This window comes from Chiloscyllium plagiosum, chromosome 44, assembly GCF_004010195.1.
Source record: "Chiloscyllium plagiosum isolate BGI_BamShark_2017 chromosome 44, ASM401019v2, whole genome shotgun sequence".
NCBI lineage: Eukaryota > Metazoa > Chordata > Chondrichthyes > Orectolobiformes > Hemiscylliidae > Chiloscyllium > Chiloscyllium plagiosum.
Window position 1 is genome coordinate 5,069,377 of NC_057753.1, and position 14,554 is coordinate 5,083,930.

General features: G+C 46.2%; 2 protein-coding genes across 2 annotated transcripts in view; both read right to left on the reverse strand.

Annotated features, from left to right (window-relative positions):
- Positions 1–14,554, reverse strand: part of LOC122543503 (zinc finger protein 850-like) — a 73,981-nt gene that overhangs the window by 24,333 nt on the left and 35,094 nt on the right. The gene's annotated exons all lie outside the window — the stretch shown is intronic.
- The window catches only part of LOC122543637 (zinc finger protein 585A-like), a 36,317-nt gene that overhangs the window by 7,688 nt on the left and 14,075 nt on the right, over positions 1–14,554 (reverse strand). The window contains exons 2-3 of the mRNA XM_043682459.1: positions 10,973–11,036; positions 7,640–8,703 (exon numbers count right to left, since the gene is read on the reverse strand). Coding sequence (XP_043538394.1) covers positions 7,640–8,703; positions 10,973–11,036 — 1,128 coding nt within the window. The remainder of the gene's footprint in view (positions 1–7,639; positions 8,704–10,972; positions 11,037–14,554) is intronic.

Consider the following 14,554-nt stretch of genomic DNA (forward strand, 5'->3'; position numbering starts at 1 on the left):
GGAGGCTGAGGGGTGACCTTATAGAGGTTTACAAAATTATGAGGGGCATGGATAGGATAAATAGACAAAGTCTTTTCCCTGGGGCGGGGGAGTCTAGAACTAGAGGGCATAGGTTTAGGATGAGAGGGGAAAGATATGAGACCTACGGGGCAACTTTTTCACGCAGAGGGTGGTACGTCTATGGAATGAGCTGCCAGAGGATGTGGTGGAGGCTGGTATAATTGCAACATTTAAGAGGCATTTGGATGAGTATATGAATAGGAAGGGTTTGGAGGGATATGGGCCGGGTGCTGGCAAGTGGGACTAGATTGGGTTGGGATATCTGGTCGGTATGGACGGGTTGGACCGAAGGGTCTGTTTCCATGCTGTACATCTCTATGACTCTAGTGATGGCAATCTGGTATTTATATATCACCTTTCACAACTTCACAATGTCCTGAGGTGCTCCATAGCCAATGAGATTCTTTTGAAATGCAGTGACTGTTTGTAATATTGGATAATATACTGGCCATTATTATGCACAGTAAGTTACCCCAAATCAAAATGGGATTTTGATCTGATTCTCTCTCTCTCTCTCTCTCTACTGATGTTTGTCGAGGAGTATATATTGAGCAGCTCACCAGAGAGAACGCCCTGCTCGTCAGAATTACGTGCATGCTTTGAAAGCTGTCTGAGAGGGCAGATGGGGGCGTAGGTTGAAGGTTTTTTCTGAAATATGGGACCTTTGACAGTTCAGTCCTCTGTTCTGAATCAGAATATCAACCAGGATGTTATGCTCTGGTTTCTGGATGTAGACTTGAACCCACAACCTCCTGTCTTAGACGAAAATGCAGCCACTGAGTCAGAAGCAACATCTCATCGTTACTTGAGATTTATTTCCATTACTCAACGTGGGCAAGTTTCAAATTTTAGTCCAGGAGTCACAGCTCCGAAAAGGAGGTCACATCAAAAATGATTTGAAAGCATTTAATCACAAAGGTGGCATTTTCAATACAATACAATAGCTGAGTAGGCAGAAAAGATATACTACCTGCAAAGCTTGAGAGTAATTTATTGATTCTGCATTGGACAAATGGATTGGGGTGAGGTTCCCTGTGACTGACACCTTGAGAGTTTACTGCTCTGGCATCGGCAGACACGATACCTGTGGTTAGAGGTGACAGCTCCCTCGGAATGGGCTGGATCATAGAGTTGCTGATCACCAGGGTTTGGAAGTGTCCCATAACAGCCCAAAGCCACTAGGATGATCAGAATCAGTAATACAGACCCAGCAACTTCCTCCAAGTACATTTTCCAATGAAACGTGATATATATTAATTTTGACTCATCATTCCCACTTGCAGATCCCCTCCCTCAGTTTTAAGTCATTATCACATCATAGAGACACACAGAAGTTAATCGAAGGACATTCAAGTTTCTCCACCTCTCTGTTCACCTGCATCCACCTTGTGGATATTCTCTGAACTCAGATTCTACACCTCGCTATCGTAATGTTACTTTCGACGATTGTGTGGAATTCGATCCCAACGGTCCTAAAGTCAGTCTCCTGAGTGAAGTACGTGTGGACAACTTGATTTATAAAATCTCGTTCTGCTACTGAAACGATTTACTCTGTTTTCGAGTAGCTGATCCTGTCTCAGCCCTGTCCTTCAGTCTGGGTTCAGCACACATTTCCATGTGTTAGTTGCACCCCAGAACCACAACTCAGTCGTGTTTAACCAAGTGGGACATCTTTTTACTTCTGCCAGTGAGAACGTCAGTGTCTAATAATTTCAGGGAGGTGTTTTGGGGAGGATAGAATCAAATGCCCCTCAATCCCATCGTAGAGAACACCATGGATTTCTGTTTCGACAGTCAGCTGAGCCGTTCCTTTACATCCGCTGATCCAGTGTTTGTTTGCACAGCATCTCCTTGTCTTTTACACAAATGACTGTCACTTTAAATTTAAGCACATCATTCTGGGTTTTGCACGCTGAAGTTTAGCGTTTACACCGAGGGCAAATTTGCGATTGAAATAAATGTTCACAGCTTAATTGTAAATTATTTTCAGATGAGAGTTCTTCACCAAGGGTAAAGTTCTTAAGATAACAATTTAAACAAAATAGGACTGTTGCAATGATGTTAGTGCTGTGCTGGTTTGTGCAAACTAAATGAAAATCAAAGCTACCTGTCATTACCCATGTTAATTGCATCTCTGACATGAGCCTTCGTATTACCGTTAGGTGTCAAGAGTGTGGTGCTGGAAAAGCACAGCCGGTCAGGCAGCATCCAAGAAGCAGGAGAGTTGACGTTTCGGGCATAAGCCCTTCATTAGGAATACACTTATGCCCGAAACGTCGATTCTCCTGCTCCTTGGATGCTGCCTGACTGGCTGTGCTTTTCCAGCACCCCACTCCTGCCTCTGATCTCCAGCATCTGCAGTCCCCGCTGCCTTTCTATTACAGTTTGGTGTTTTGTATACAACTACATTCATTCAATGTTTACCTCTCCTTTTTTCCTTCGATCCAACCAAACTGGTTCTACGTCTTGATGTTTAGAATAAGATCCTCTTTCACTAATGTACTTGCATCATCGCTTATCAGGAGTGATGCCACACGTTTTTTTTTACATTTAGGCCAAACCCAGTTAAATGTAGAACATCCTTGGCTATTTTTGTTATCATGTATCCACATTTCTCATGGCAATGAAATCACGTCCCTTACCTCAATTTTTGCATTCAAGCCATCGATATTTTTGCAAATGTTACATCCATTCAGATAGAGGTGCCTTTATTTCAGTCTATTTCACATTATTCCCCATTTTGGTCCTTTTTGATGCCTGCCATTGCTTTGTCTGCCTAGGGAATTTGCATCCTACACTTCTACACCCTTTTCCTTGTTTTGTTTCCCTTGAATCATAACTCCCTCTTAGCATTCCACGTATATGCTGATCCGGATGGAGCCCTCCCCAAAATTCCTGACAAAGGGCTCGGCCCGAAACATCGATGTTTTTTTAAAAAAATGTTTTGTTTTCCTGCTCCTCGGATGCTGCCTGACCCGCTGCGCTTTTCCAGCAACACACACTCAACTCTGATCCCCAGCGTCTGCAGACCTCACTGTCTCCCTCCCCAACAGCGCTAGCAAATCTCCCTGAGAAGGCGGTAGCCCCAGTCCTCCTAAGTTGCAAAATGCCTATCCTGAACAGGCCTCACCTCCCCAGAACAAGTTCCGATGCCTCAGAAATCCCGTGCCCTCTCTCTCTGACACCAGCACTGTGCTCACCAACATGTGGGACTGGGAGTAATCTTAAAATTACCGCTGTGATTGTCCTGTGTTTCAATCTGCTTTGAGCTCCCACTAATCTCCTTTCAGGACCTCATCCTCCTAACTGCCAAAATCACTGGTACTGAATTGAACCATGAACTCGAGTTGTTCTTGTCCAGAAAAAAGTCAGTGTGAAAATGGTGGCATGACTGGAGGGTATGTAATGAAACTCATTCAATAAATGATGCAAGTCGATGTTTTCTGCTTGAATTCGTTAGTCGGAACAAATTGCTGCAGATGCTGAAATCTGTATTGAAAGGAACAAATGCTGGCGATTACAGCGGGCCAGACAGTATCCATGGAGAGAGAGCAAGCTAACGTTTCAAGTCTAAAGTTAAATCATACAACACCAGGTTATAGTCCAACTGGTTCAATTGGAAGCACTAGCTTTTGCAGCGCTGCTCCTTCATCAGGTGCTGATGAAGAGTAATCCAGATGTGAAATGATAAGCTTGCTCTCTCTGCATGGATGCTTTCTGACCTACTGTGATCTCCAGCATTTCTTATTTTCGGTTGAATTCATTGAGGTGTTCAGTGAGGATGGACAACGACCTGAACCTCTGTTTTCAGATTGCGCATCTTAATAGTTTCTCCTCAGTGTGTGAACTTTTCAGTGTGAAGAAGGACCTAAAGACCTAAATTACCTTCTTACATGCAGAACAGATGAATGGTTTCTCCCCACTCTGGATACTTGGAGTCATAGAGGTGTACAGCATGGAAACAGACCCTTCAGCCCAACCCGTCCACGCCGACCAGATATCCCAACCCAATCTCGTCCCGCCTGCCAGCACCCGGTCCATATCCCTCCAAATCCTTCCTATTCATATACCCATCCAAATGCCTTTTAAATGTTGCAATTGTACCAGCCTCCACCACTTCCTCTGGCAGCTCATTCCATGCACGTACCACCCTGTGCGTGAAAAAGTTGCCCTGTAGGTCTCTTATATCTTTCCCCTCTCACCCTAAGCCTAGGCCCTCTAGTTCTGGACTCCCCCACCCCAGGGAACAGACTTTGTCTATTTATCCTATCCATGCCCCTACAATTTTGTAAATCTCTATAAGGTTACCTCTCAGCCAACGACACTCCAGGGAAAACAGCCCCAGCCTGTTCAGTCTCTCCCGATAGCTCAAATCCTCCAACCCTGGCAACATCCTGGTCAATCTTTTCTGAACCCTTTCAAGTTTTCAATGGATTTCCAGCCAGTGTGGTGCTGGAAAAGCACAGCGAGTCAGGCAGCATCCGAGGAGCAGGAGAATCAATGTTTCAGGAATCATTCTTGATGAAGGGCTTATGCCGGGAACGTTGCTTTTCCTGCTCCACGGATGCTGCCTGACCTGCTGTGCTTTTCCAGCACCACTCTCTCGCCTGTCATCTCCATCATCTGCAGTCCTCACTTTCTCCTCATGGATTTCCAGCCAGAATGAATGAATGAATCCTTTATGACAGTCTTCACATTGCAATGTTGCACTCAGCTGTCTGTTTGTCTCTCAAGATTTTACAGTTAGGTGAAGCATGTGGAACACATGCCTTTATCAGTCAATGGCACAGATTCTAAGAGCAGGGAGGTTGGATCTGTACAAGACTTTGGTTAGGCCACAGATTAAGTGCTGTGTGCACTTCCAGTCTCCGCGCAGCACAAAGGATGTGATGCACTGGAGGGGGTGCAGAGGAGATTCACCAGGATATTGCCTGGGATGGAGCAGTTTAGCTATTAAGACAAGCTGGATAAGCTTGAAAGAAACCTAAACAGCTGCGGATGCTGTAAATCAGAAATGAATGGAAGTTGCTGGAAAAGCTCAGCAGGTCTGGCCGCATCTGTGATGAGAAATCAGAGTTAATTTTTCGGGTCTGGTGACCCTTCCTCAGAACTGACAGTAGCTAGGAAAGTGTTGGCTTTTATGCAAAGGATGGGGGGGGGGTGGTTGGAGGTGAATAAGGAGTAAACGATAGGTGGGGATATGGCCCATTTTGAGAGAAGAGCAGTTAGACTGAGAAAGGAGTGGATAATGATCTGGCTAGGAGGATGAGTAGCTTTTAATGGAGACAGTTAGTGTTAACTCTCATTTCTCTTCACAGATGCTGCCAGACCTGCTGAGCTTTTCCAGCAACTTCGGGAGAAGCCGGAGTTTTCTTCAGAGCCGTGAAAGCAGAGAGGGGACCTGACTGAGGTGTATAAGATCATGAGGGCGATGGACAGAACAGATAGAAAGCAACAGTTCCCCTCAGCTCAAGTCAGCAACAAGAGGAGTGGATAATTTTAAGGTGAAAGGCAGGGGGTTTGAGGCAGGCATTTTTCCCCCAGAGGGCGAAGTAGATAAGATAGCAATGTTTAGGAGGCATGTAGACAGACATATGAACAGACAGGGAACAGAGATAAGGACCACATGTGAGCAGATGGTTTAGAATGGCATCATGATCAGCAGAGACCTGGTGGTCTGAAGGGGCTGTTCCTGTGCTGTACTGTACTATGTTCTATGGTGGTGGGTGTATGAAATGCATTGCCTGGAAGGGTAGTTGGTGACAGGAAACCTCAAGCTTTAAAACGTACTTGGATAAGCACTTCAAAATGTCATAATACTCAAGGCTATGGGCCAAGGGCTGGAGAGTGGAACTAGCGTCGATTTCGTCGAAGCCCAACAGTGTGGAAGCAGGCCATTCAGCCCACCGAGTCCACACCGACCCTCCAAAGTGCATCCCACCCAGACCCCACTCCATTCCTGTGACCCCGCATTTCCCATGACTAACCCACCTCGCTTACACATCCCTGCACATGATAGGCATTTTAGCATGGCTAATTCACCCTGACCTGCACATCTTTGGACTGTGGGAGGAAACCGGAGCACCCAGAGGAAACCCACACAGACACGGGGAAAATCTGCAAACACAGTAGTTTTTTCCTGGTCAGTGCAGACTCAATGGGCTGACAGGACTCTTGTGTGTGATCATTAGTCTTGTTAACACTCAAAACGTATGCACGGTTTCCCACTGCGGATGGTGTGGTTCAGCCTGCATAACTGGATAATCCTTTCCAAACTCTCACAGGGGTCTGTGTGTTTGTCTCAATGTTTCACACGTCACATTAGTTTCTAACATGGTTTTCCACAGACCAAAAACACACATTTCTCCTTCCACATTCAGAGTTCAGTCTTATTGAGCTTCGGATGAATTGAGTGAGCTGTCAGATCTTGACACGAAATCTGACTTACATTTCCTGTCTGTGAATCCTCCTCCTTTTTGAACTGTTTATAGATCTCTTCACTGTGTATAGGAATGTAAGTGATCAGCAATTCTGGTGTCGATGAAACATGACTTTCTCCCAAGCTGTAAATCCATCCCTCTCTATTCTCTTCCCTCATTGGCTGAAATCTATGCACATTGCAACATCTCCTCTCTGCACTCCCAGGCTCCACTGTCTTCTATTCTCTCAAGGTTCAATTATACAGACATAGGAGCAAGAGTAGACCACGCAGCCTGCTCCACATTTCATGATGATCATTGTTGAATGGCAATTTCACAAGTCATACAGCACAAAAACAGAGCCTCTGGTCTAACTAGTCTGTGCCAACCATAATCCCAAACTAAACTAGTCCCATTTGCCTGTTCCTGGCCCATATCTCTCCAAACCTTTCCTATTCATGTACTTGTCCAAATATCTTTTAAATGTTGTAATTATACCCACCTCCAACACTTCCTCAGGAAGTTCATTCCATATGAGAACCTCATGTCTATTTTTTAAAATCGCTGACCTTAAAAATGTGTCTTGAAATTCTCTCCATATCTTTTGAACCCTTTTCTCTTCAACTGCTATAACTCTTTCCTTTGTGTAATCACATACAATGTTTTGGGCTTGACTGCTTTCTGTGGTAGCGAATTCTTTGGGCCCTATGTGCAGTTGGGGAATAAAATGAATGCGTCATCAATTTTGTTTGCTGGTCACAGGGTCCTGACTTCCGCCATTCCCTGTGGTTTCACTGCAAGGAAGTAACAGATGACCACATTGTCTCAATCTGAATGACAAAGGAGCTCCTCTTATTTGGTGTTGGAGTGGACGACAGGGGAGACAGGAGAGAGGGACAGATCTTCACATGGAACTAACTTGTGTTCGAGATATCAAAAAGACTCGACACACTTATGTGTTAAGCACACCTGATTTATTTCACTTTCCCCCAGAATATTTACAGGTATAATTGGGCAAGAGTTCTGTAACGCCAGCAGACAACAACGAACAGGGGTCCAGTCCTGGACTTGATTAACGGTGAAACCCAACGACTGGAGTTAGATTGTGAACTTGCGTGTGCCGCAGCGGGGTAGCTGAGCAAGTGAATTTCTTGCCTCACTTGGCGCAGGTCAACAGCCCCTTCCCAGTGTGAATGCGTCGGTGTGTCAGCAGGGTGGCTGACTGAGCGAATCCCTTCCCGCACATGGAGCAGGTGAACAGCCTCTCCTCGGTGTGAACCCACTGGTGTTTAGTGAGGTCAGACAACTGCCTGAACCCAGTCGCGCAGTGAGAGCAGCTGAACGGCCTCTCACCGGTGTGAATGAGTTGATGGCGTGTCAGCTCCCCAGATCTTTTGAAGCACTTCCCACAGTCTGGGCATTTGAAAGGTCTCCTGTCAGTGTGGACCTGCCGGTGACTCAGCAGGTGGGAGGACTGAGTGAATCCCTTCCCGCACTCGGAGCAAGCGAACGGCCTGTCCCCGGTGTGCACCCGCTGGTGTCTGAGCAGGTCGGATAACTGAGTGTATCTCTTCGTGCACCTGGAGCACGTGAACGGCCTCTCCCTGGTGTGAACCCGCCGGTGCTTCTGCAGAGTGGAAGACTGAACGAACCCCTTCCCGCACTCAGAGCAGGTGAAAGGCCTCTCCCCGGTGTGGACTCGCCGGTGGGTCCGAAGGTCGGACAACTGCGCGAACGCCCTCCCGCACTCGGAGCAGGCGAACGGCTTCTCTCCGGTGTGAAGCCGCTGGTGCTTTTGCAAAGTGGATGACCGACTGAATCCTCTGCCGCACTCGGGGCAGGTGAACGGCCTCTCCCCCGTGTGACTGCGCCGATGGGCTTCCAGCTCAGAGGGGATTCGGAATCCCTTCCCGCAGTCCCCACATTTCCACGGCTTCTCCCGGCTCTGACTGCATTTATGTTCAGACAGGCCGGATGATTGGTTGAAGCCACGTCCGCACACCTGACACGTGAACGGCCTCTGCCCGGTGTGACAGCGAATGTGTCTCGCCAGGTCACACAGTTGGCCGAAGCCTCGTCCACACGTAGAACAGACGTGCGATTTCTCTCCCGTGTCTCTGCCACTATTTGCTTCCACGTTGAAATCTCGACCACGATTTGAGCTGACGGTGTGTTGGGCCTGATGGGACATTTCAGTTTCTGGTTCCTGACTGCAAATCCTCCCCTAAAGTCAGTTAAAGCAGAGAAAAGAACTGAGCGGGAACTCACAAAAACGGCGTGTGAACCTGATCTGAATGAACCTGGTACAGTCGCTCTGGGGCTAGCACTGCTGCTTCACAGCACCAGGGACCCGGGTTCGATTCCACCCTCAGGCAACTGTCTGTGTGGAGTTTGCACATTCTCCCAGTGTCTGTGTGGGTTTCCTCCCACAGTCCAGAGATGTGCAGGTCAGGGTGGATTGGAATCCCTACAGTTTGGAAACAGGCCATTGGGCCCAACAGTCCATACCAACCCTCCAAACAGTATTCCCCTCCCCTATTATTCTACATTTCCCTCTGACTAACGCACCTAACCTACACATCCCTGAACACTGTGGGCAATTTAGCACAGGCAATTCACCCTAACTTGCACATCTTTGGATTGTGGGAGGATACTCTTTGGAAGGTTGTCTTGTCCTAAGATGGATGTGTTGTCCCAGTCGAAGTGGTGTCCTTCCTTATCTATATGTAAGGATACTAATGAGAGAGGGTCATGTCGTTTTGTGACTAGTTGTGGTGTTCATGTATCCTGGTGGCTATTTTTCTGCCTGTTTTCCAATGTAGTGTTTGTTAGTCCTTGCACGGTATTTTGTAAATGACATTAGTTTTGCTTGTTGTCTGTATGGGGTCTTTCAAGTTCATTCACTGCTGTTTTAGTGTGTTGGTGGGTTTGTGGGCTACCATGATGCCAAAGGGTCTGAGTTCATCCAGAACCTCAACCTGAGCTACAAATCTTCTCAAAACTCGCTAGAATCTACTCAGTCCTGCCTTAAAAATCTTTAAGGACTTTGCTTCCATCACCTTTGCAGGAAGACCCACAACTCTGAGAGAAAATAACTTCACCGAACCTCTGTTTTGAAAGGGCCACCCGAGTTATTTGCACTGTGATCCCATGTGGAAAACAGCCTCTCCACAATGACACAGCCACGGCCACTCAGAATCCTACACACTTCAGTCGAGTGACCTCTCTCTCACTGTTCTAAACTCCAGCTGGTACAAGACTAGCCTGTCCACCATTTTCTCATAAGTCTAGTCTGGTAAACCTTCTCTGAACTGCCTCGTACCCCTTGACAGCCTCGTTTAAATGAGAATACCAATCCTGTGCTCGGTACTTCAGTATGCTGTGTAACAGTAGCATAACCTTCCTCTTTTTGTTTTTAATTCCCTGCGATAAGGGATAACAGTTTTTGTTTTCCTATTTACTTGTTATACCTACACATGAATCTTTTGTGATTCATGCACTAGGACACTCAGTCTTCTGCATTGAAGGGCATTGCAATCGCTCACCATTTAGATAATGCCTTTTTTTTTGTTCTTCCTGCCAATTTGACATTTTCCTACATTATACTCCATTTAGAAAATCATAGAGTCACACGACATGAAAACAAACCTTTTGGTCCAATCAGTCCACGCCGACCTTAATCCCAAACTAAAGTAGCCCCACTTCATAGACTCCCTACACAGTATGGAAGCAGGCCATCATGCCTATATTGAACAGCATCCCACCCAGATTCATCACCCTCTTCTGGGCAGCATGGTGGCATACTGGTTAGCACTGCTGCCTCACAGCACAAGGGTCCCAGATTCGATTCCGGCCTTGGGCGACTGTCTGTATGGAGTTTGCACGTTCTCCCTGTGTCTGCGTGGGTTTCCTCCGGATGCTCCAGTTTCCTCCCACAGTCCAAAGATGTGCAGGTTAGGTGAATTGGCCATGCTAAATTGCTAGGTGTAGGGGTCTGGGTGGGTTGCTCTTCGGAGGGTCGGTGGGCCGAAGAAATCTAATCTAATCTAATCTCTGTAACTATGCGTTCCTCATGGCTAATCCACCTAACCTACACATCTCTGGATACTATGGGCAATTTTGCATGGCCAATTCACCTGACCTGCACATCTTTGGGCTGTGGGAGGAAACCAGAGCACCTGGAGGAAACGCAAGCAGACACAGGGAGAATGTACAAACTCCACACAGACAGTCACCCAAGAGCGGACTTGAACTCAGGTCCCTGTTGCTGTGAGGCCAGAGTGCTAACCATTGAGCCACTGAGCCATCCACTTGCCTGCATTTGGCCCTGTCCCTCCAAACATTTCTTTTTCATGTACTTATCCAAATGCTTCTTTAATGTTATAACTGTACCTCCATCCACCACTTCATCTGGAGAAGCCATTCCAGAGCCATTTTCTGTCTAAAAAGGTTGCCCCTCATTTCCCACATCTTTGCCCATGCAGTTAACCTACATCCTTATGAAGCCTCCTTAACACCTGTTCACAACGTACATCAACAGTGAACACAGAATTATCACTGAAATACATATCAAAGCTTAAACATGTGCACATTATAAGAGCCAAAGGTAGTTTGTCAGCGGCAAAGAGTTGATCAGAGAGGGCAGAGATGAAACAGAGTCTTAGATGGATATGGATTTAGATCCTCAATAAATGGGTCACACTATCCCCAGCGCCATGGAAACTCTCACAGATAACAGAGGACAGTATTAAAAGCTTAAAATTGTCAATGAATGATCAAAAGTATTCAATTTGAATAATTTCACCATTTTCGATTTGAAAATCTCCTGGTGGAGTCTGCAGCTGGAAAGATATCAAAAGACCTGGAGTCAGAAAAACATTAGAATCCCTACAGTATGGGAACAGATCTTTCAGCCAAACAAGTCTACACTACCCTCCAAAGAGTAGCCCACCCAGACCCATTCCCCAACCGTATATTTGCCCCTGACTAATGCACCTAACCTACACTATGGGCAATTGAGCATGGCCAATTCACCTAACTTGCACATCTTTGGACTTAACAGTTGAGGAAATTCCCAGGGAGTGGATGATGTCATTGTGTAATTGTTGCTGCAAGATGACATCAAACAAAAGAAAAACACGTTCACCAGAGGCCACCTCACATTGTCAAAGATGAGATGGCACCTGAGAAGGGACAGAGGAGATTTAGCAGAATGGCTGGTGAAGGATTATCGTTGCATTCCGAGTTCATGAAAGTGGGGTTACTCTCGGTAGAGCAAAGAAGGTTGAGGTGAAATTTGGTACAAATGCACACCTTTATGACAGGTTTCCATGAGATAAATAAAAGAAAGCTATTCCTATTAACTGATTGGAATACTAGGATCTGCTTGGTTTGAGCTATGACAAAAGATTGTGTGAGGGATACATATAAAGAATGTTGTTTCTGCAGAGAATTGAGTTTGTTTAAAGTACCATAAGAATTTAAATGTGCTTACATTAGTAAAAGCTGGTTAGCATTTTGCAAATCCTTAATCAAGGTTATACTCAGAAATAACAAACTAAGAAATAAGGAAATTGTGAGAAATAGAGAAGTACGTTGCTTTTGCTGAAAGCTAATACTGCTGATGATCTGAGAATTGCAAGATCAAATATTAAGCTTCTAGACAGATAAGAGTATGTCCTGTGGAAAAGAGGAACGATAAGCCCAAGCAGAGAGACAGCTGCAAGGAGAGGAAGGTTAGCAACTCCTTGTCCCGGGGGAAAAGAGGAACAAGGTGAGACCACAAATGTAACATGTGTTAATGGTGGTTAAAGTGTATGTCTAAGAAAACAGACATAGAGTTTAATTTAGATAATACAGAGAAGTCACGTAGTGACAGCCTAAGATGGTTGGATAATACGAGGGGGAAGGGAGAGGTGACCTCATGCAGCTCAAAAGGTATAACTGTACATGTATCACAATGCACTTTGCTCGTTTGCTTTAGCAAGCTTATGGGCCCTTACTTGCAAGTTCGTAAATAAATTGTCTTGTTTCCAGATTTTTGGTGGTCTCAGTTAATTTTGATAATTGTGTTTCTAACAATTGGATAGGCTGGGGTTACCTTCCAAGGAATCGTGAGGGCGAGTAGTGTTTTCACAGTGGTGCATAAGATTAAAAATTGGTGGAGGGTTCAGTAAACAGGGGACATACATTCAAGTATATGTTCCCTTTAAGCAGCATGGCTGTGCATAAGTGAAATGCTCCAAAGTTCCACAGGTAGCAAGTGACCTCTGTAGCCAGAGGGAGAATTACAGGTAAGAGTTACAAAGCTAAGACAGAATTGGAATAGAAATGTCTTCACTTAGAGGATATGGAAATCTGAAACTCAACTGCCTGAATTTAAGCAATATTTCAATAGTCACTACATTGCCATAACCTGCAGAGCCAGAAAATGGGATTAGTGTAGCAAGTGTCTCTGTAGATCTGGTGGACACAATGAGTCAAATGACCTCCCTCTGTGCTGTAACAGTTTATGATTATTGACACAACGTAAGCTTTGTGTAAAGAGGTGCAGAGGAAATGCAAAGAAGCAACTTATGTATTAAGCAGTAATGACCAATGCTTACATTTGAAGGCTGATAGTATCCTGATTAATTGAGCGATTATGTCAGATTTTGATGTGGCGTCTGGTTGCAGTTTCTCGACTGTGAATTAATTTGTAACATCCTGTAAAAGAAGCTTGCAAATTCCGTCAAAATCGCACCAGGACAGATATTCACAAAATCCCCATCCCCTGTATGAATATACACGTTCTGTGATGCACATTACCCCTCGACATGATTGGCTGCTCCTCGATTCGAGGTTGACCTCTCCTCAGGATGGTGAGTTTCTGCCCTGGGTCTCCATGTGACTGAACAGAGCCACAGACCTTTGGACATCTGGGATAGTAGGGCCCATCAGGTGGTGGAATCCAGAAAGCAGGAGTTTCTTCCTTTTCTTTGCTTCTGTGTCTTGCTCTGCCTCGTCAACAAGACATTGGGTGTGAAAGGCCAATGCAGCTTGATGGACAGGTTGTCTCCATCCTGAACAATGGGCAGCAAGCTCCTCCCATTAATTCCAAAAATTGCCCCCTACAAAGATGGCGGGCTGCGCATTTGGCCTCCGGCCTAGTGACCCGAATAAAGATGGCGGCCGTCACCCCATCAGGGGCCGATCGCCGGAGGAAGCCTGGGGAGTCGTCTTCCGATTGGGGGGGGGGAAGAGGAAGGAAGGAACATGGAGTTTCTTATTCGGCCGTCACAAATTGTTCTCGAACCCTCTCCGCTCACCCATTGCTTGGTCCATCGCTCCCTTCGATCCGGGAAATGCATCATTAAGGGTCGGAGGGAACATTGAGCCTGCGCATGCCCCGCCCCAAACAGTAAACGTTCCCGCACACGGTCACGGCTGATTGACAGCAGTTCCGGACCAATTGGGAAAGGGGGCGGGATCGTAGAGTCCCTGGTCGGTGTCACACAGTCATTGAGATGTAAAGCACAGAAACAGACCCTTGACCAACTCGTCCATGCTGACCAGATATCCCCAACCTAATCTACTCCCATTCGCTAGCATTTGGCGCACATCCGTCCAACCCTTCCTATTCGTATACCCATCCAGCTGCTTTTTAAATGCTGAAATTGTACCAGTTGTTATAGGGGATTCTATAATCAAGGGGATCCTTTGCAAGCCGGATTGGGAGTCTCGCATGGTGTGTTGCCTACCCGGTGCCAGGGTGCGGGACATCTGTGACCGGCTTGAAAGGATATTGGAGCGGGAGGCGGAGGATCCAGTTGTTGTGGTCCACGTTGGGACTAACAACATAGGCAAAGCTAGGTTGGAGGACCTGTTTGGGGATTATCGAGCACTAGGAAGGAAATTGAAGTACAGGTCCTCAAGGGTCATAATCTCCGGATTACTGCCCGAGCCACATGCCAATTGGCATAGGGATAAGAAAATTAGGGAAGTAAACAAGTGGCTAAGGGATTGGTGTGGGAAAGAGGGATTCCACTTCATGGGCACTGGCATCAGTTTTGGAACCGGGGGGATCTGTACCGTTG